Source organism: Martes martes (genome assembly GCF_963455335.1).
Source record: "Martes martes genome assembly, chromosome: 3".
Lineage (NCBI taxonomy): Eukaryota > Metazoa > Chordata > Mammalia > Carnivora > Mustelidae > Martes > Martes martes.
The window spans coordinates 104,246,258-104,267,930 of NC_137890.1; the positions used below are offsets into that span (position 1 = coordinate 104,246,258).

At 36.9% G+C, this 21,673-nt stretch overlaps 1 protein-coding gene across 1 annotated transcript in view; it reads left to right on the plus strand.

The window, feature by feature from the left end:
• The window catches only part of THSD7B (thrombospondin type 1 domain containing 7B), a gene marked incomplete at both ends in the record, with an annotated part of 715,794 nt that overhangs the window by 652,828 nt on the left and 41,293 nt on the right, over positions 1–21,673 (plus strand). Inside the window, one exon of the mRNA XM_080799662.1 lies at positions 21,047–21,188. Within this exon, the coding sequence (XP_080655788.1) occupies positions 21,047–21,188 (142 nt within the window). The remainder of the gene's footprint in view (positions 1–21,046; positions 21,189–21,673) is intronic.

The following is a 21,673-nucleotide window of genomic DNA, read 5'->3' on the forward strand; positions in this document are numbered from 1 at the left end:
ACTCAACTTTCACTTTAAAACAGAGTGAAATAAGTCAAACAGAGAGAGTCAAGTATCATATGGTTTCACTTATTTGTGGAGCATAACAAATAATATAGAGGACAAGGGTAGATGGAGAGGAGAAGGGAGTTGAGGGAAATTGGAAGGGGATGTGAACCATGAGAGACTATGGACTCTGAAAAACAACCTGAGGGTTTTGAAGGGGCGGGGGGTGGGAGGTTGGGGGAACCAGGTGGTGGGTATTCGGGAGGGCACAGATTGCATGGAGCACTGGGTGTAGTGAAAAAACAATGAATACTGTTATGCTGAAAACAAATAAAAAATTTAATTATATTAATAAAAAAAAGAAAAAAAACAGAATGAATCATCTTTTATATATAAGTAAATATCCCTTTTTGCTGATCATTCTTTAGGAGGATTCTGATTTTAAAAATATATTTGTGTATATGTGTGTTTACATATGTATACATATGCATACATTTCTATGCATGTTAATGAAGATAGGTACAGATATACATATAGATCCATCATAAATGACTTATCAGTCACATACAACTTTTTAAAATGTCACTTATTAAAACTCCTTTAAGTGAAGTTTATATTAGATGCCTACTTAATATTTTAATTATTAAGTATTGAATGTAAGCTCTGGAGAGTTTATACATTGCTTGGTACTTTTGCAGATTTGTATTACACTGTTCTAATCCCTAAACTCAGAATCTCAATGAAGAGAAAAAAAGTTGTTTATATGAGTAGCAAAAGGAGAGAATAATATGAAATAGTTAAATATATGTCAGTTTTTAAATCTTAATGTGGATTTATAAGAGAATGAGACTACTGTAATCCCAAGAGGGTGAGAAAGACTCCCAGTAAAAGTCATATATCTTGCAGGCATGATGAACACATAGAAAGTCCCTAAACACAGGCAAAAAGCATGAGTACATACTGGCTGATACAACATCCTCTAAGGACAGGGCAGAAGCTATCTTACCGGGAGTATAGTGTAGCTGTTAACAAACTCAGGGGATTCCATTAAATGGGAACCAAGAACAAAAGTTTAAATGCTGGATTAATGAATTACTTTGAATTTGCAGCATATAGAATTAGTATGCATTTTGATAGCTGCATACTTCCTAAAAACTTCCATTATAGATAATCCTTTAATTAGACTTCATTTAGCTGTGTGTTCAAACATCATCTGGTTGCTCATACAAGCAGATAAAGCTTCTGCAACCAAAATCTTATATCCTAGTTAAACATACTCTGATCAAGTATCAGACACTGCTAGCTGTATCTCAATTTGTATTTATCTTACATTGAAATAAAGTGAATTGACTTCAATGCAGTTCATCAAAGTGTATACAAATTGAAGTCATGTGAGAGTTGTTCTTTGAGTCTGGATGTATAGTTTATTTCCTTCTCCCTTCTCTCTTCTGGCTCTTCTCCTCCTCTCCCTCCCTTTCTCCTTTCCCTTCCCTGCCTTGACTTTCTCTTCCTCTATTATTCCTCTTCCTCCTCCTTTTTCTTTTCAAAATTGGTAATGTGTAGTATTTTCTATGGTCCAGTAACAGTGGATAATGTGTAGTATTTTCTATGGTCTATTTTCTATGGTCCAGTAACAGTGGATAGGTCAGCACATTTACTCATCCGTTACTATATATTTTACACTATTTTTAAAGGTTTAAACTAAGTTAATAAAACAAGATAATTATGTATAAATTTCAGAGATACTAGAGAATGTGCATTGCCATAGAAACAATAGAAGGGTATAATAATATTTAACATTTATTCGCTAGTTTCATAAGTGTGTAAGCTACTGTGTGGTATTTCACAAAAAAGAATATTTTGAAACTAGTATTTCTGGTAGCCCAGAGTTCCAAAATCCATGGATGTGAGGGAATGTGGTATGTTGTTTTGAAATTTTGTAATATTAGTATATTGGAAGTAGCCAATATTAGGGGATAATTTAAAAGGAAATCTCAGCACAACTTTGGAAAATTTAAATATAGTGGGAGCTGTAAAAACAAAAAATTTATGACCCAATGATTTGTATGTATTTTCCCTCTGATTATTCTATGTGTGCATGCACACACACAGCCACCAGAGAAAATATTAAGATGATAAAACTAGGTTCTTCAGAATGTGTTGATGACTGCTGAAGAAATCCAAAGTAAAAGAAATATTATTGTAATTCCACCTTCACATATCTGATCTCACAAACCTATTATGAAGGTTTTGGGGTAGATATGATCATGTCTCTACTGTAGATGAGGACACAAAGCCAAGTAATTATCCTAGAGCATAAGAGCTACTAATTGTCCTAGTCAGTTACAAAAACTTTTTCAGGTTCTTTTTTCTATTAAGGGTTAGTGAAAAACTTTGAGGTAGATTTTTAAAATACACTTTAGCTCTTTCATTTTCATTAATAAATAAAACCCTTTGCCCTCTTTGCTCTGCTCTTCCCTACTTAGACTTTAACTTTTCCAGAGAAATTGCAATGGGAATAACTTTGTTAATATAATACATTCTTTATTCTCACTGATAATGACCCTTAGTTTGAAAGAAATAAGCTGAAATTTTTGTTGGGCAACTTTTTGCCATAGAGCATCATTGTAATTAATACAGCAAATTACTGTTGCCATGGACAATTGCATGATGCATGGAAATGGATCGTTGTATACAATCTTTGTCGTAATGGCATTTAGAATAATGGAATTCTGCCTATATTATCAAACACCTAAAAAATTGAGTTATGATTCCCTGACTTTTAAACAGTCTTAGACCTTGGAACTCTCCAATGTCCATCAGGCCTCAGGGCATGGTCTTTCAGTGTTAGGAAACAAATTTCTTTGTGTTTAAAATGCAGCAGCTATACAAGCTAACTGTCAAAATCATTTACTAATTCAAGAAAGTACAGTGCAAAAGAGGAGGAAAACTGTTTTTAAAAATGTGGTGGTTGTCTTTAGATACCTTATCACTAACCAGAACTTATCTGGGAATCTAGACCTTGGAAGAGTTAGTTTCTAGTTAAGTATTTGCTTAATGACAAGGAATGACTCAACCAATTGCCAAGAGACTATAGTTAGAGAAATTGAGGCATCATCAAGATCAAAAGACACAAAGTCAATGAAATGTTGTGTTTTGAATACATAATATAATTCTATTTTATAACTGTCAAAATTTATGAAAGAGCAATATTCTGTTCATGGAGTTTTCTGAATTAAGACCTATGAAGAGTACATGGTATAGCAGTTCCAGTTTAATTACTTTTATTTTTTTTATTTTTAAAGATTTTATGCATTTATTTATTTGACAGAGAGAGACAACAAGAGAGGGAACACAAGCAGGGGGAGTGGGAGAGGGAGAAGCAGGCTTCCCACTGAGCAGGGGCCTGATACGGGGCTTGATCCCAGGACCCTGGGATCATGACCTCAGCCGAAGGCAGGCGCTTAACAACTGGGCCACCCAGGTGCCCCCAGTTTAATTACTTTAAGTTGGGGCTACACTGTTGACTAGTAAGAGACTGAATTATTGGAATTATTAACACTGTGTATCTAGAGGTATAGTCCTACATATCTATATCTATATATATAGATATATATAAAACATTTAGATGACTACCTAGGGAAGTAAATGATAAAAACATATGAAGTAAATGATAAAACATATGAAATAAATAATAAATGATAAATGGGAAATAAATGATAAAGGAAATAAATGATAAAACATATGAAAACCCAGGTGATTTAGCATTGGGCTCCCTCTTCCTATATCCCTCACTCCCTCCCATCCCTATTCCTGTCTTCTCTCTCCCCCCTTTCTTCTCTTCCCTTTCTTCTTTACCTCAATCTCCAACCTATATGCATGCATATTTTTATAAAGAAGCCAGAAAGGTTCAGAATATTATTTTTGTCTTGAGGCAGGTAGATTGCAAATTAGACCAATGATCTAGTAGTCTGCCAGATAGTACATTCTCTGGTCAGTAGCCAAATATGCTAAGAGATCCTCAGAACTTTGAAATACATCACTCTGCTCTATCTGAAAAATCTAGAGTATGGGATCAGGAATAAAAGATGAGTTTCTTTTTCATGTATTAGCAAAATTTCAGCAAGGACAGTAGGTTCTTTATCATTCAGGACCCAAACAACTTTGTTAGTCTCCATGTTTTGCCATGTGTTCTAGAACTATTCACTAATTCACAGAATAAAGCGTTTACAGGATAGCTAGTGAACATTTACACTGGCTTATACAGTAAGTTAGGATATGAGCATTTATTAGACAGTTATAACTGCTCAAAACCCACTAGAGATGCATTCACTTTAGTTTAAGGGTTGCACATTTCCCTATAAATGGCGTGTTGTGAATAATGTAAATGTGCATCCCTGAGAATAAATTAAATACATTTCCTGCTATTGGTAATGTGTTAGAACAGTTGTGCCATAAATCACTTGAGCAGCATTTATAGATTACTATACTCTATCTAGGCCAAGCTTGTAAATATCTGTGTAACTCATAATTCAATGATTTACAACCCACTAAAGGAAACCTTAGAGATTTTTCTCTTGTTTTTTTTTTTTCTCTCCTCTCATATGATAGCAATAAACATCTACCTCAAAGATATTCATTTTCAATGCTTTTATAAAGCTTTACTTTTTAATAGAAGCCAGAGGATTTAATGTATAACAAGAAGCATCAACCAGAAACCTATGGAGTGACTCTCACTCCTCATAGGTGGGTCTTCACTCATCCTTTTGCCCTTTCCCTTCCAAGTCATCCTTCCTGGAAGACTGAGGAATTCTCTGCAAGCTTGTGACCATAAGGAGTGACCGTTTTCCAATGCTTTTAGGCTTCCTTTGTGCTCTGTTTTCTCCCAGCTTCCTTCTCCACTCTCCTCCTCCCGTCTCCTCCGACTACTTCTCCCCACTTTTACACACGCACACCCACAATCATGTAGGGCCAAGCAGGCACATTTTGTCTGCACCCGTCTCCATCAGTTTTATAACTTAAGATACACCAGAAGCAAAATGGGCATTCAGATTTGGAAACGATATAGACCATTGGTTTCAATGTATCCTTGGAATCACTGTTCTAAGTAAAAACAAATTGAAAACAAAACAAAATAACCGAACAAAAAAACCAAACCCAGTGTTTCTCTGTGCTAGGCATGTTGTATGTATTATATCATTTTATGCTTATAGAATAGTGTGATTAGCCCCTTTTTGTTAGTAGGGAAAGTGAAAGGTTTAGAAGACTTATAATATCTGACGTTGCAGGGTCCAAATTTGAAAGTGAGCCTAACTCAAAAGAAAGCATCTATATTTTTTTGGCTTGACCTTTCTCCATAACTCTGGCAAGAGATTCTTATCTTATGAAAGCTAGTCATGTCCATTGAATATAATGCTCTGAAAATTTGCCTCTGTGAACTGTGTTTGAGTTTCCAAACTTACAGTAGCCTGCCCCCCCCGCCCCCAACTGATGACATTTACCTAAATTGCTTTCTTTGGCCTCTTTCTTGTTGCATTGGACTTCTAACCTAAGAAAACACCACACTTCTTGGAATACCCTCCAAATTATCCTTTATACATCTGAGTCTATGTCAATAGGGAGTTGAGAAACCTTGCAATGAGGAATTCTGTTTATGCCCCTCCTGTGTACCTACCATCCCCAAAGACTCTGCTTCAATAGTCATTAGCCTTCCTCATGCTCACTGACTCACATTCAAGAGTCTGACTCTCATCTATTTTGTGCTCCACCAATTTTCAATTTGTTTCTGGTGACACCTGACTGAGTGGCTCCAACCTTTGGGTAACTGGTGATGAGTTGGAACTTGATGGCTCTTAGTTTTCATTTAGATGATGCTTTGCTGAATCCACTGCTGCCTTGTGGCACAGTCCAGCATGGACCCCTTCCCTCACCAAGTGCCTTGTATGTTCGTAAAATGCTTTTTGTTCTTTAGAGTGCTCTCAAACTTATTTTATTTTCTTCATTGTGAATTATTTGGGGTGAATCTATGAGTGAAGAAACAGACATGGAGAGATGACTTCTGTTTCCAAAGGGAATAGCTTTAGTTTGTCAAGGAAGCGGGCTTCTTTTGATGCCCCTTTTGTAACCACAATGTGCTAAAATAGGTTCTTGAAATCTCTAACTTTCTATATAGGCAGGTTTTGACATAGCAACATCCAGATTATTAAACAGTGTACTTGGAAGATTTCAACCACCTATTTAATGTAGAATGGGGCATGAAGACTACTTAGCTATTATCATAATTCTTCTTGCTATTGAATTAATATTGGTGAAACAGTATTTATAAAGTAGGTATATAAAGGGTAATATGTGATGCCATTCTTGATATCTAAGAAGATAACAGAAGGAGATTCTGATTTCTGTTCTTTGTATTATACTATATATATGTTCTTTGTATATATGTTCTTTGTATTATACTATGTGACTATGACAGGGTGTTGACACACCAAGAGACTTTCTGGAAGTCTCTTGGACTTCCAGACATCTCTCCATACAATGGCATGTCTGATCAGCTGTAATGGAAAGTCTCTTGGAAGTGGCTCCTGGAAGCTCAATTTACTAATCTATAAAAGTGAGGATAATAATTATTCTTTAGAATTTCAAAAAATGATTTTAATTGGGATTACAAGTACATCAAAAGTTAATAATGTTGACAATTTTAAGACAGAGTTGGAGCCCAAATTTACTTGTAATATTTCACAGCTTTCCACAAGTGAGTATGAGTTTTCTCTAGGAAGTATGAAGAGAGTAACTATTTTAACTTTTTAAGGTAGTGAAATATAAAATTTAATTTTTTGAAATGACTCAATTGCTTTCTTTGATCTATGTGAGAACTTTCTTTACTGTAATGATATTTCATTATTATGATGGCTATTATTAAAACTTTAGTATCAGACTACCGTGTTAATGGTTTTGAACTCAGGTTTGTGATCTATATTCCATTTCACTTGTGATTTCGATTTCATCCCAAATATAGGTTTCATATCCAAGTAGAAAAGGCCAGGTTTTCACCTTGAATTTTAAACATGTGTTTACAGTATGTGAAGGTTACCCTGCAACTCCTTCTTTATATCATTTCAATCCCCCAAGTTGGTAAAATGGGGAAAAAAAAGTGAAAATATATTTACCCCTATGGTACACTACAGCACTGATTGCTAGGGAAACTCCATACAATGGCATGTCTGATCAGCTATAATGAAAAGTCTCTTGGTGACTTTTGTACACACTTCAGATTTTTGAAATTTATGTGGTGTTCTCCAAATCTTAATGCCCTTTCCATTTTGGTTACAATATTCATATCACCTTGAAAAGTATCTGGGGGCATGCCTGGATGGCTCTTTTGGTTAAGCCTCTGCTTTCAGCTCAGGTCGTGGTCTCAGGGTCTTGGGATTGAGCCCCACATCAGGCTTCCTGCTCAGCAGGGTGTCTGCTTCTCCATCTCCCTCTGCGCTCTCTCTCAAATTAGTAAAAGTATCTGTGAGTAATTATAAGTGAATTATATTTTCTTAAAGGATATAATGTGTTTGGCTAGATTAACTTTATCATATCTCACTAGTATTCCTTAGTTCTTCATATTTATCTGTAGGGTTTTGAAGTTTTAAATAGTACACTTACTGTGTGGCAGTATAGAAAAAAATGGTAATTCTGAAATGACATATATAAATAGTATGGGTGGTTTTACATTCAGATTATCTTACAATTGCAGATCTTATAGAGACCAAATTCCCACCCCCAGTTTTTTTTTCCCCTTGTTTCAGAAGACCCTCAGATAAAATAGACCTTCTCAATTTGGTTGCATGTCTTATTTTCCAGATGGTAAATTCCATGTTGAAAGGCGTATGTTAGGTACACAGCTGTGTTGAGTAAACATTTGCAGGAAATAGGTTTGAAATTTATGAACAGCCTAGATACATTTGTATTCTCTTTCCTTCTTGTCTCTCTTTTTATCATTGGCAATTTGAGAAAGTTATTTAACCTGAATAAACCAGGAAAATTAAAATAATCATGCACAACTCAGAAGTTATAGTAAGGATTAGTACATGTAAGTTATTTAGCACAGTGTCTAGCACATAAGTACAAAACTAAATTGCAAATAGTGTGTATTAGACAAATATTAAGTGCCACCTATGTGATGAATTCTATGTTAGACCTTGGGATATAATGATGAAGAGCCCTTGTCCTCGAGGAATATACGGTTAATGAGGAATGCAGAAAATTTCTAATCAGTTTCAACAGAGTAGCAGGTGTTAAAAGAAAAAGCAAAGGGTGTCATGTCAGTGTATATTGGCACATTTCCTAACACCTGGGAGGACTCCAGGAAGAAAATATACATATGGAAACCTTAGAGATGAGTAAGGGTTAGGTAGGCAGAGTAGATGATGGAGGAGAGGGAAAAAAAGATGAAAGAAAAGATTCAGTGTGAGCAAGAGCCTAGAGCAGTGTTGTGACTGGAAAGAGCGAACCCAGGTCAGCTTCCCATGTGGGTGCCCTCTATGTTATTAGCCCCCTCTATGGAACTTAATAGCACTCTTCTTCTGGCAGATGAAGTGGTTCTGGCCAACCAATGATCAGATTCTCCTGAGAGGCAAGGGGCCCAAGGATGTTTGGTGCGAGGGGAAAGGCAAAAGTAGAGAGTGAGATCTTAGACATTCTAGGTGAAGTGTTTAGCCCCTTTTCTTTGGTTTATGGTCGGACTGGGAATGGAGGAAGGACACAAACATTAAAACAGTATCACAGAATTGAGTCTTTTTTAATCTCCTGAGTTCCGAAGAGTGGCCCAGCACTACTGCCCTGCTGGCAGACACCACACTCTATGCCGAGGTTCTCCTTGCTGACAACATCCTTGGGGGGCCCGTCACACACCAGGAATTGCATTGCACTTGTTTGCTTATGTTGATTTGGTTTTTTTATTTGGTTCTTGGATGGTTGGGGCTTAGAATGAAGAAAGATAAGTAAGATCACATGGAAATAAGAGAAGGAAAGGAGAAAAAGAAAGAAAAAAAGGAATGGTAGAACGATGACGTTGAGATTGAGTTTGTGTGACCTCAATTCAAACGGCAGTTGTCACCTAGGGATCCTCCAGGTGGCATATAGTTAGTTATGACTATATGCTTCCTTGTTTCTTCATTAGCATCTCCTAAATATTGGTGTGCCAGTACCACTTATAATTCTCTTATTGACAAAAAGCTTCAAAATAATTTCACATTTATAGAAAAGTCACACCATCAGTTTTTAGGCTTGCCACATATACTTTATTTTTCCCTGCCCTGTACATACAGGTACCACTTTCTCCACATGGACACACACACACACACGTATATGTGAAAAAATAATGGTATACGTGTGCATATATACACACTCTTTTTTCTGGGCCGCCTGCATATGTTGAAGGCATCATGCCCTTTACTCTCTTAACATTGACAATTCAGGGGCTGCCTGGGTGGCTCAGTCAAATATCTGACCCTTGATTTTGGCTCAGGTCATGATTTCATGGTTGTGAGATGGAGCCCACTTGACTCTCTCTCTCTCCCTAATATATATGTATATTATATATGTGTGTATGTGTGTGTGTGTGTGTGTGTGTATACACATATATATTTTTTACATATATAAATTGACCATTCAGTATGCATTTCCCAAGTATAGAATATTCTTTAACATAATCACAGCATAGTTAACAAATTCAGGAAATATATCACTGACAATACTTGCAGCTAATCTGTGGACCATATCTCCAAGTTCTCAATGGTCCCAATAATGTCTTTTCTAACAGTTACAGTCCATTGTTTACAGTATCCAGACCATATTGCACTTAATGGTTGTATATCTTTGGTCTCTTCAGTCTCTTTCTTTCATGACTTTGGCATTTTTGAAAAATGTAGGCCATTATTTTGGACTGTGTTTGGTTATTCTTCTTTCTTCATTCCCAAGCTTCAATAATAATGTAAGCAGGTGACACCATTTATAAGACATAAATGGTGATTGGGTAGGCCATACATCATTCATTTGTTCCAGGGTCTCTGACTGGATTATGAATTTGTACCTTCACTACTCCTTAGTCATAAAATACCAACCAGAAGGACTATATGGGGATGTCCCTGACTATTATAAAATCTTCACCCAAACATCTTAGCGAAGCAAAACTCTCCAGATATTTATGTGTCATCCTAACTTCCTCCTAGCAATAGGCCAGGAAAGCTTTACCAGGAACATTATTTCATGTTGATGATATGATAGCTTTTGCCCCTGCTCTTGTCAGTTTCATTACACTGAGACATGTGGCACTCCTCTTTCCAATTAACTTTCTAAATACGATGCACCAGCCCCTAGAATTTGAGCATCTTTCATGAACTATGTTCTCCTCAAAGGCAGGCAGCTACGTTTATTCATCATCCTATCCGTAACTTGACCCTCCCACTCTCCAGCCTGTGACTTTTCTTGCTTTTTGGTTAGTTTCTAACCCATAGCTCCTTGTGTCTTTTCTCTCTCTCCTTTTCCATCTCTAATTACCGTTGTCCAGACTAAATTCTTCCCAGGTTAAAATAAATAGCAGTCATAGTAACCAAGTCACGATTCAGCTCTCTGATACATTGTTCTACCCACTGTCCCCACCTCAACATACTCCTCAAGTACCACTACTATACAAGTAGAATAGTTAAAGATACTGAAGACCAAATTAGCCCTCCCCAATTCAAATCCTGGCTTGAGCACCTAGTATGAAATTGTTATATTCTTTGAACTTCAATTTCATCATCTGTAAAAACAAGGGTATTAAAAGTATGCCTAGATCAGCAGGAGGTTGAAGGGCTTCATGTAATAATCCCCACATAATGTCCACTATAGTACTCGGCATATGTTCGTACTCTAAAATGTTACCTGTTGGTATTTAGGGTTCAAGACAGCATCCAGGATATGGTTTCAGTCTCCACTGGTTATTATCCATTTAATGCCCCAAAAGACAAACAGAAGCTGTAAGACTATTCTGCTATATATAGGGTTATATGTCTTTTTGGACCTCTCAGATCTGGGTTAAAGTATAGAAGAAACAGAGCCCATCACTGTAGGGCCTAGGAATCCAACCTCTGCCCCTTCTGACTGACCAGTAACTTTAGTTTATGGTACTTTAATTTCTCATCAGGTTTGCTATGATGTCATAGTAAATATTCCTTTTTGCATGCAACTCTTTACCTATGCAAAATATATCATTAAGAGTTAACCGCACTTGCAAATCCACAACTCTAAGAATTCAAAATGCTTACATTCATTAATTTCATTAAACTCACTAAGTATCCCAAAGCCACTTTAGTAGACAGAGGTTTGAAATACGTACTAACATTTCCTTTATTTTGAAGATGAAAAACATCAGGGGTTCCCACTGATGACCTATAGGAGTTCATTTAAATTCTACATTAAATCTATATCTCCTTTTTTCTATACTAAGAATACACTTTTTCAAGGACACTGGAGATAAAAGAAACAAAATATATAATAATTACACATTTGTTTTGTTCCATGTAACACAGAAAACATTCTCAGAAGTATACTTCTAGGACCAACATGAGTACCTTAAAATGTCAGTATTTTTTTCCATAGGCTTATATTTTATATTTGAATTTTATCTATCTCTTCATGTAAATCCTACATGTAAATTTGGCTTACCACAAGTCCTTTTGGATGTATAAAACTCTATGTCCAATAAATTCCTAAGAAGGGATTCCTAGAAACCTCATTCCTTGAGTTCTTACATATTGTCAACAGTTTATGCATGGTCTTTTAATGTTTTGACTTACTTTTCTATTTGTTAGTTTTTCTCAAACACTTTTATCTCTTGTTAAATGTTTTTTAGTTCCTTTTTTTCCATTTTTTGTTTTTCTTGAGCAAAACAATTGTTTTTTTATTCTTGTATTTCTCCTAGTCTTATCTTCATTTCTCAAAATATTTCTTTTATTTCTACTTACTGAGTTCTATCACTAAAAGTCTGTGTTTTTCTAATTATTATGTTTTTTCATGTCTTGTGCCATTTTCTAAATTCTGATTTGTTCACTTGAAATAGTGGTTTTCATCTGCTTTTCATGCATGTCTTCCTACTATACTTTCTTATCTATGGGTATCCTATTTTGACCTTTATTATCTTTTTTCATAATACTGTCATTGGGGATTTGAATTTGATATTTTCTTTGCTTTATGTTGTTGTTGTTTTGGGGGCAGGGGAGAGTGAGAGAGACAGGAGGAGGGGCAGAGGGAGAGGGAAAATCTTAAGCAGGCTCCATGCCCAATGCAGAGCCTGAGGTGGGGCTGAAATCAAAAGTGGGCTGCCTACCTCTTCAATAAATGGTGTTGGGAAAATTGGATGGCCACATGCAGAAAAATGAAATTGGACCATTTCCTTACACCACACACGAAAACAGACTAAAAATGGATGAAGGACCTCAATGTGAGAAAGGAATCCATCAAAATCCTTGAGGAGAACACAGGCAGCAACCTCTTCAACCTCAGCCGCAGCAACTTCTTCCTAGGAACATCGCCAAAGGCAACAGAATCAAGGGCAAGAATGAACTATTGGGATTTCATCAAGATCAAAAGCTTTTGCACAGCAAAGGAAACAGTTAACAAAACCAAAAGACAACTGACAGAATAGGAGAAGATATTTGCAAATGACATATCAGATAAAGGGCTAGTGTCCAAAATCTATAAAGAACTTGGCAAACTCAACACCCAAAGAACAAATAATCCAATCAAGAAATGGGCAGAAGACATGAACAGACATTTCTGCAAAGAAGACATCCAGATGGCCAACAGACACATGAAAAAGTGCTCCACATCACTCGGCATCAGGGAAATACAAATCGAAACCACAATGAGATATCACCTCACACCACTCAGAATGGCTAAAATTAACAAGTCAGGAAATGACAGATGCTGGTGAGGATGCGGAGAAAGGGGAATCCTCCTACACTGTTGGTGGGAATGCAAGCTGGTGCAACCACTCTGGAAAGCAGCGTGGAGGTTCCTCAAAAAGTTGAAAATAGAACTACCCTATGACCCAGCAATTGCACTACTGGGTATTTACCCTAAGGATACAAACGTAGTGATCCGAAGGGGCACGTGCACCCGAATGTTTATAGCAGCAATGTCTACAATAGCCAAACTATGGAAAGAACCTAGATGTCCATCAACAGATGAATGGATAAAGAAGAAGTGGTATATATACACAATGGACTACTATGCAACCATCAAAAGAAATGAAATCTTGCCATTTGCGACGATGTGGATGGAACTAGAGGGTATCATGCTTAGTGAAATAAGTCAGTCAGAGAAAGACAACTATCATATGATCTCCCTTATATGAGGAAGTGGAGATCCAACATGGGTGGTTGAGGGGGTAGGAAAAGAATAAATGAAACAAGATGGGATAGGGAGGGAGACAAACCATAAGTGACTTTTTTTTAAAGATTTTTTTTTTTTAATTTATTTGACAGAAAGAGATCACAAGTAGGCAGAGAGGCAGGCGGAGAGAGAGGAAGGGAAGCAGGCTCCCTGCTGAGCAGAGAGCCTGATGCAGGGCTCGATCCCTGGACCCTGGGATCATGACCTGAGCTGAAGGCAGAGGCTTTATCCCAATGAGCCACCCAGGCACCCCCATAAGTGACTCTTAATCTCACAAAACAAACTGAGGGTTGCTGGGGGGATGGGGTCGGGAGAGGGGGGTGAGGTTATGGACATTGGGAAGGGTATGTGCTATGGTGAGTGCTGTGAAGTGTGTAAACCTGGCGATTCACAGACCTGTAACCCTGGGGATAAAGATACATTATATATTTATAAAAAAATAAAAAAAATTTTAAAAAAGTGGGCTGCCTAACCAACTGAGCCCCCAGGTGCCCTGTTTTTTGGAGTGAGGTCAAATTATGTGAAATTTTAGGAGGGAGCTGTGATTGAGGATTGTTTTTCCTAATTTCATTTTCATGGTCCAGGGCTTGTTCATTCTTTCCCTCTTTTGTTTTGTTTTTAGTGTTGAGAACTACAGCAGCGTACTTTGTGAGATTTACTGGATCCTGTGTCCTTCCCCCTTCATTTACTGGTCCTTCTTTTTCCTTCAGTGTTAGTTTCCCTGTTTTTCTCAATTCGGAAACTCCTCCCACCCATTTCTCTTCAGTGCAGGAAACTGTCCCTGAAAGGACTTTTGGCTTATTGATGTTAGGAGTTCATTGGACTCATACTGTATCAACACCCAAAACTTCTCCATGGACCCCCTTATGGTCACCTGCTTTTAGAGTATACAAAATCCTCCTGTGTTCAAGTTTAATTTTCCATTTTGGTGTTTTTGGGTATGTCAGATGCCTCTTTTTTACTTTCTGCTTATTGGATACAGATGTCATAAAGGTGCTGCAACTTCAGTCATTGGTCTCCCTGTTCATAGTTTGTTTATGGTGATAACTCATCACTTAATTTTACTAAAGCATATTATCCATATGTTTCTGTCTTTGCTCTTCTTATTGGACCGTGGTATCCAAAGAACTTTTTTTTTTTTTCATTTCTGTAACCATCTTCTCAGAATTCTTGAGAATATTTTTAAGCATAAGAGACATGAGTAGCAATTCTTCAGGTCCAGATTTTTCTCCTATAGAGGTCTGGTCATCCCTTATCAGCCTTTGAGAATCAGGGTTTCATTTTTAAAATTTTTATTTTAATCCCAGTATAATTAACATAGAGTGTTATATCAGTTTCAAGTCTACAAGATACTGATTCAACAACTCTACACATTACTCTGTGCTCATCACAGAAACAAAGTAAAAGTAAACTACAAAACAAAAGTAAAAACCTACACCAAAATAAAAAGTTTTTGCATATTTACTAAAACCAGTAAAATACAAAGAGAACCTACTGAATGGGAAAAGTTATTTGCAAATGATATATCTGATAGGGGCTAATATTCAAAATATATAAAGGACAACTCAACACCAAAAATACAAATAATAAAATTTAAAAATGGACACAATTTTTTTCATGTGTCTGTTAGGCATTTGTATGTCTTTTTGAGAGGAGTGTCTATTCATGTCTTCTGCCCATTTTTTGACTGTTTTATTAGTTTTTTGAGTGTTGAGTTTGAGAAGTTCTTTATAGATCTTGGCTATCAGCCCTTTATCTGTAATGTCATTTGCAAATATCTTCTGCCATTCTGTGGGCTGCCTCTTAGTTTTGTTGACTACTTCCTTTGCTGTGCAGAAGACTTTTATTTTGATAAAGTTCCAAAAGTTCATTTTTGCTTTTGTTTCATTCGCCTTTGGAGACGTGTCTTGAAAGAATACTATGGCCAATGTCAAAGAGCTAACTGCCTTTGTTCTCCTCTAGGATTTTGTTGGATCTTGTCTCACATTAAGGTCTTTCATCTGTTCTGAGTTTATCTTTGTGTTTGGTGTAAGGGAATGGTCCATTTCATTCTTCTATATGTAGCTGTCCAGGTTTCCCAGCACCAGTTATTGAAGAGACTGTCTTTTTTCCATTGGATAATTTTTCCTAATTTGTCAATGATTAGTTGACCATAGAACTGAGGGTCCATTTCTGGAGTCTCTCTTCTGTTCCATTGGTCTATGTGTCTGTTTTTGGGCCAATACGATGCTGTCTTGGTGATCATAGCTTTGTATTATATTTGTATTATAGCTTAAATGCAGGCAAGGTGATGCTTCCTGCTTTGTTTTTGTTTTTCATCCTTGCCTTGGCAATTGGGGGTCTTTTATGAAAAAATGTTCAACATCGCTAACCATCAGAGAAATACAAATCATAACCACAGTGATATACCACCTTACACCAGTTAGAATTGCAAAAATTAACAGAACATGAAACAAATGTAAGTGGGGATGTGGAGAAAGGGGAACAAGTTGCAAGTTGGTACAGCCATTCTGGAAAACAGTATGGATGTTCCTCAAGATGTTAAGAATAGAGCTACCCTATGACTCAGCAATTGCACTTACTGGATATTTACCCCAAAGATACAGACATAGTGAAAAGAAGGGGCACATATACCCCAATAGCCAAACTATGGAAGGAGCCAAGATGCCCTTTGACAGATGAATGGATTAAGAAGATGTGGTACGGGGGCGCCTGGGTGGCTCAGTGTGTTAAAGCCTCTGCCTTCGGCTCAGGTCATGATCTCAGGGTCCTGGGATGGAGCCCCACATCGGGCTGTCTGCTCAGCAGGGAGCCTGCTTCCCTTCCTCTCTCTCTCTGCCTGCCTCTCTGCCTACTTGTGATCTCTGTCAAATAAATAAAATCTTTAAAAAAAAAAAAGATGATGTGGTATATATACACAATGGAATATTATTCCATCCCAACCATCAGAAATGGTGACTACTCACCATTTGCATCAACATGGATGGAAGTGAAGGGGATTATGTTAAGTAAGTCAAACAGAGAAAGACAATTATCATATGATTTCACTCATAGGTAGAACACAAGCAATAGCACAGAGGATCATAGGGGAAGAGAGGAAAATCCAAAGGGGTAGAAATCATAGAGGGAGATGAACCATGAGAAACTATGGACCCTGAGAAACAATCTGGGGATTTCAGAGGGGAGGAGAGTGGAGGGAGGTGGTAACAGGGTGATGGGTATTGAGGAGGGTACATGCTGTGATGAGCACTGGGTGTTATACTTAACTAATGAATCACTGAACACTGCATCAAGGACTAATTATGCACTATACAGTGACTAACTGAACATAATAAAAAAATAAAATGCAAAATCAAAAGAACAGACACAAGACATAAACAGATATTTTTCCAAAAAAGACATACAAATGGCCAATAGACATAAAAATATGCTAAACATCACTAAGCATGAGGGAAATGCAAATCAGAACCACAATGCAGTATTACTTCACACCTGTCAGAATGGTTAAAATCAAAAACACAAGTGTTGGCAAGGATGTGGAAAAAGAGAATCAGAATTTAATTTTATTAAAAATTTTCTTATAAAGCACCATAATAGTATCTTGCAAATCTTTTTTACACCATTTTTCCAAATAAGAAAAGTCAATGGCATTGTATGTCCATATTTGTCTCATGAGAGATGTGGAGAAAAATAGTCTTCTAGCTTCTCTCAATGGGACTAATCAACGAAATGAAGGAGAGACTATCTCAGAATGATCAAATAAATTCTATAACAACAAAAAGTATGCATTTTCTGTATCTTGTGGGAGTTGACAAGGCCAGACCTTGAAATTATGCTGATCTCCAGACAGGAAGTATGCTGAATGACTAAAATGCACATATACCTGGGTTTATGTGCAGTTTTATTAAATGGTGTTTGTTAGTAGCTAAGTATTAGAAAAATATCAAATTATACATTCTTATTTGGGTTTCTTTAAAATATCTAGATTAACTGTCATCCTTTATCTGGGTAAATAAAAACTCATTTGTTGATATGTTTTATTAACTTAATGATCGATGCTATTATTTTGTGATTTGTCATCTAGAATTTATAGAAAATGTGTGAGAATTAGAAAAAAGATTACATTCTCTTTTTATCAGATATACAGATATATGGGGAATCCTTACATTTTGGCAATATGATCATAGTCCAGGGTTGACCATTTGTCTACTAATGGTAGTTTAGAAATATCATCTTATTGCCTCAGAAGAACCAAATTATCCCACATAGCAAGTATTTATTATTTACATTCTTTATGCCAAACTTGGAACAAGTGTCCCAGAAAATTAAGACATGGACTCTCTTCAAATAGCCCATGGGAAAGAATGCACACACATTGATACATGTACAAGCAATGGGAAATGTGGACTAAAGATGATATTCCATTTTTATGGGTGCAAGGGAGTCACTGAAGGTTCTCAGATGGGATATCTGATTTAATTTTGACAGTTGAATACCAATATTCAGGTTAGGTCCAAGGGTAAAGGCCCTATTGTTGGAGAGAACAAAAGGTATGAAAGCACAATGTCATAAGAAAGGACTGAACTTTAAGGTAAGTGCTGGTTTTCAAAGATAATAAGTTAGAAAATCTAGTCTCATAAAGGGGGCTTATTTACCAAAGACTAACTGGTTCTTATTGGTCATCTCTTTCACTAGCAAATAAACTTTAGCTATATAACCTTGATCTTTACACTAAAATTGATCCAAAGTTGACTTTGGGTTAGTTATCCACACATCACTTTCTCACTTCATTTAGAAAGTTGACAATATGTCTTTATATAAATACCCTAGAGGGGAGGAGATCCAGGTTTGTATTTGAGGAGTCTTGATCCAATAAAGAAATCATCCAGACATAAGCCTCCTTTACCATTCTTTTTTATTTAGCTCCACTCCCTTCTTCCTTGTGACCAAGTCATTATTTTATGAACTTCCTATAAACTGCCAATAGAAAGAAATAAGGAGAAAACACTAACCTACCTATCACTTGTTAGCATTTGCTAGGGCATTTTTTTTAAAAAAGTGGAACATAAAAATATTGCCTAAGATTAGATTGGATTGTGTTTGTGGACTCCAGTCACCCACACTTTCTCCTGTCTATTTTTGTGGATAGAAAATTTGTAGAAGAGTTAGCTGCAGTGTTGGTTTTCAATATATTCATTTCTAGAAAGTAATTACCAAGGTATACATGATTGTAAATGATTATGCTCAACTGAATATTTTTAAAATATTTTATTTATTAGAGAGAGAAAGAGAGCACAAACCAAAGCAGGGGCGGGGGGCACAGGGAGAGGGAGAAGCAGACTCCCCGGTGAGCAGGGAGCCTGACACAGGACTTGATCCCAGGACTCTGGGATCATGACCCAAACCAAAGGCAGATGCTTAACTGACTGAACCACCCAGGTGCCCTCAACTGAATATTTTAAAACCACATCCAGCAGAATTAGAGACTAATAGACTATGACGTCTAAGGGAGGAAATTCCCAAATCTCATCGTTACATTCATGACCTCTTTTCACTCAGGTTTAGATGAGGAGCTAAGATTTAGACTACATAAGTAAATTGTTCAAGGTGACATAATGATTTGATGTGTGCATGTGTTATTTTCTTTTTGCTTTATTTGATGGCTTAGACTAAGCAGGTACATAAATCCTAACACTTATTCATTTGGTTCCAACATCAATTGATTTTTTTTTTTTAAAGGTAGAAAATCAGTAGAACACTAATCAGGGATATCTACCTAGATACCTTCATTTTTCTTTCATTGGCAAATCATTTAAGTTCTTATTCCTTCTTATGAGAACAAACAAACTAATTGGTGAACTAATAATAAATTATTGGTAAGGATTTAGCATGGGATTCATTTGCAGATAATTAACTATAATTACCAGGTTTCACTGGCCCATCTAAAGACAATTTGATACAATTAAAATGTAAAATTAGTTTACGAATATTGACAGATTATCCAACTATAAAGTCACATTCATAAAAAATGTGTTTCAGTGGCTCTACTAAACATTTAAAATTAGCAGAAAATTTTGTGGCATTTTTTGCATATTTCAGTGCAATCCAATATTATCATTTTGATTAACAACCAAGATCCAATTTACAGGTTGTGTTCTTGCTATAATATCTGAAAACTAAAAGGAATAAAAATAAATATCCCAATATAGAAATTACGACTTTAGTGACCTTAATTCAGAGGCTTTTGTTTCTCCTGTGGTTTAAGTATCTATTGCCTCTTTAGATTTGGGGTCTGGAATTGTGTTGTTATGACCTACTTAATGGTATTTAGTGAACAATTACTATGTAAAATACATACCAATATTTTTAAAGATTGACATGGGAAGTAGAAACCATGATCTATCATGCCCTCAAAGAGTTTATAAAGGAAGGAAGGAGCCAGGGTAATAAAGAAAGAATGGCAATATCATAAGGGCAGGTGCAGTGTTTAAGTATATGGGTATGTGTATGTGTTCAGAAACAAATCCTATACAGTAATTCCTGAGCACGGGTAGAGAGTTGCTCAGGAAGGAAGAGAAAAACTTATCTTTATTAAAAGAAGGAGTGTCGGGATGCTGGGTGGCTCGGTCGGTTAAGCCGCTGCCTTCGGCTCAGGTCATGATCCCAGCGTCCTGGGATCGAGTCCCGCATCGGGCTTCTTGCTCAGGGGGAGCCTGCTTCTCTCTCTGCCTCTGCCTGCCACTTTGCCTGCTTGTGCTCACTCGCTCTCTTTCTGACTAAATAAATAAATAAAATCTTTTTTTTTTTTTTTTTTTTTTAAAGGAGTGTCAATAAAGCCTTTATTAGAGTTCTGAAGGGGGGCGGGAGGGTAGGATTTAGGACAATTGAAAGATTATTCCAGTAGGGGGAGCTTGAACGTTCACCATGGGTAGAGCAGCTGGATGAAATGTGGCTGACAGGTTTACCCGGCTCAAGGGAATTATGTGAACTGAAGCTAGAAGAGGACCCATGGGCAAAGTGATAGTTGCAGGAGGTCTTTGAAGTTCACATTTATACATTTGTTTTGTGGAAAGGTCAGTATGACGGGCAGGGGCTCATCCCCTGTGGGTCAGAGGGCCTCCCAAATAAGAGGAAGTTCTGGCATATTGGCAATAATGATTTTAGAATTCTCTTTATCTACCTGTTTTGGGGTTTTAAACATGATTTTCTCATTAAAATGTTCTGTGTAGTTATTTCTATTGGGCTAGACTATCTGAGGGCAAAGGGACTCGGTCTTTTTTCATTCAGTTAAAACATTCAAAATGCACTTATCTCTTGCTATGTGGCAGGCTATTTGAGAGCACAGAAAGTGTTAAATTGATGAAAGTAGTGTCTGTGTGCCCAATTCTACATGGAAGATAGAAAAGTAGCCATCACCATGACATAGAAAAAGAAAGAGCTGTCAGGTGGGAAAAACAAAAAACAATTCATAGTGAATCACTGAATGGTTTTAGTTTCTAAATGTTATGTTTAACACCTCAGTTGTCTCTTCCCTGTAGCTGTTGTACACGTGGCTACACATACACGGATAATCATATATAATTTTCCAACTAACTCTGGGTCCATTCTAACTCTGCCTGCCCTTTGATTTTCACAGTCATGTGATCCACACTCAACACAGAGAAGAACCCGCCATCTGCTAAGACCCTCACTGAATTCAAGGACATGTGCTGAAGACTCACAGGTGCGGCCTTGCCTCCTCAATGAAAATTGCTTCCAGTTCCAGTACAATCTAACAGGTACAGTTGAAATCCACAGCAATGCCATTTCCCCTGAACACTGACACATTTACTAATGGGAGAGAGAGAGAGAGTATGTGTGTGTGTGTGTTTTCTTTCTTGGGATTAAGGTCTGACAGTAGAGTGTGAGAACATATTGCATGAAAGGCTGAGGATTTGCCATTTCCAGTGTCCCTTCACAAAAGAAATGCTCACTCTTGGCATGTAGATTCAGCAAAGCCACCTGGAATCTATGAACTTCAAGATGCTTAGAAAGACTTGGTAAAGTTTCAAAATAGAGCTGAATTAAGCCATGATAAACCAAAACAAGAAAAATATGCAGCAGGGGATAATTTAACCATTTAGGGAGCAATGTAGTCATGCTGTCATAGAATTTAGCTCTTCTATGGCCTTTGTTATTTCAAGAAGTTCAAACTTGTGACATACTTTGCTCTCTGGGTCTCAATGAGGACAAATGGTAGACCTGAGTGGACAGGGATGTTTTA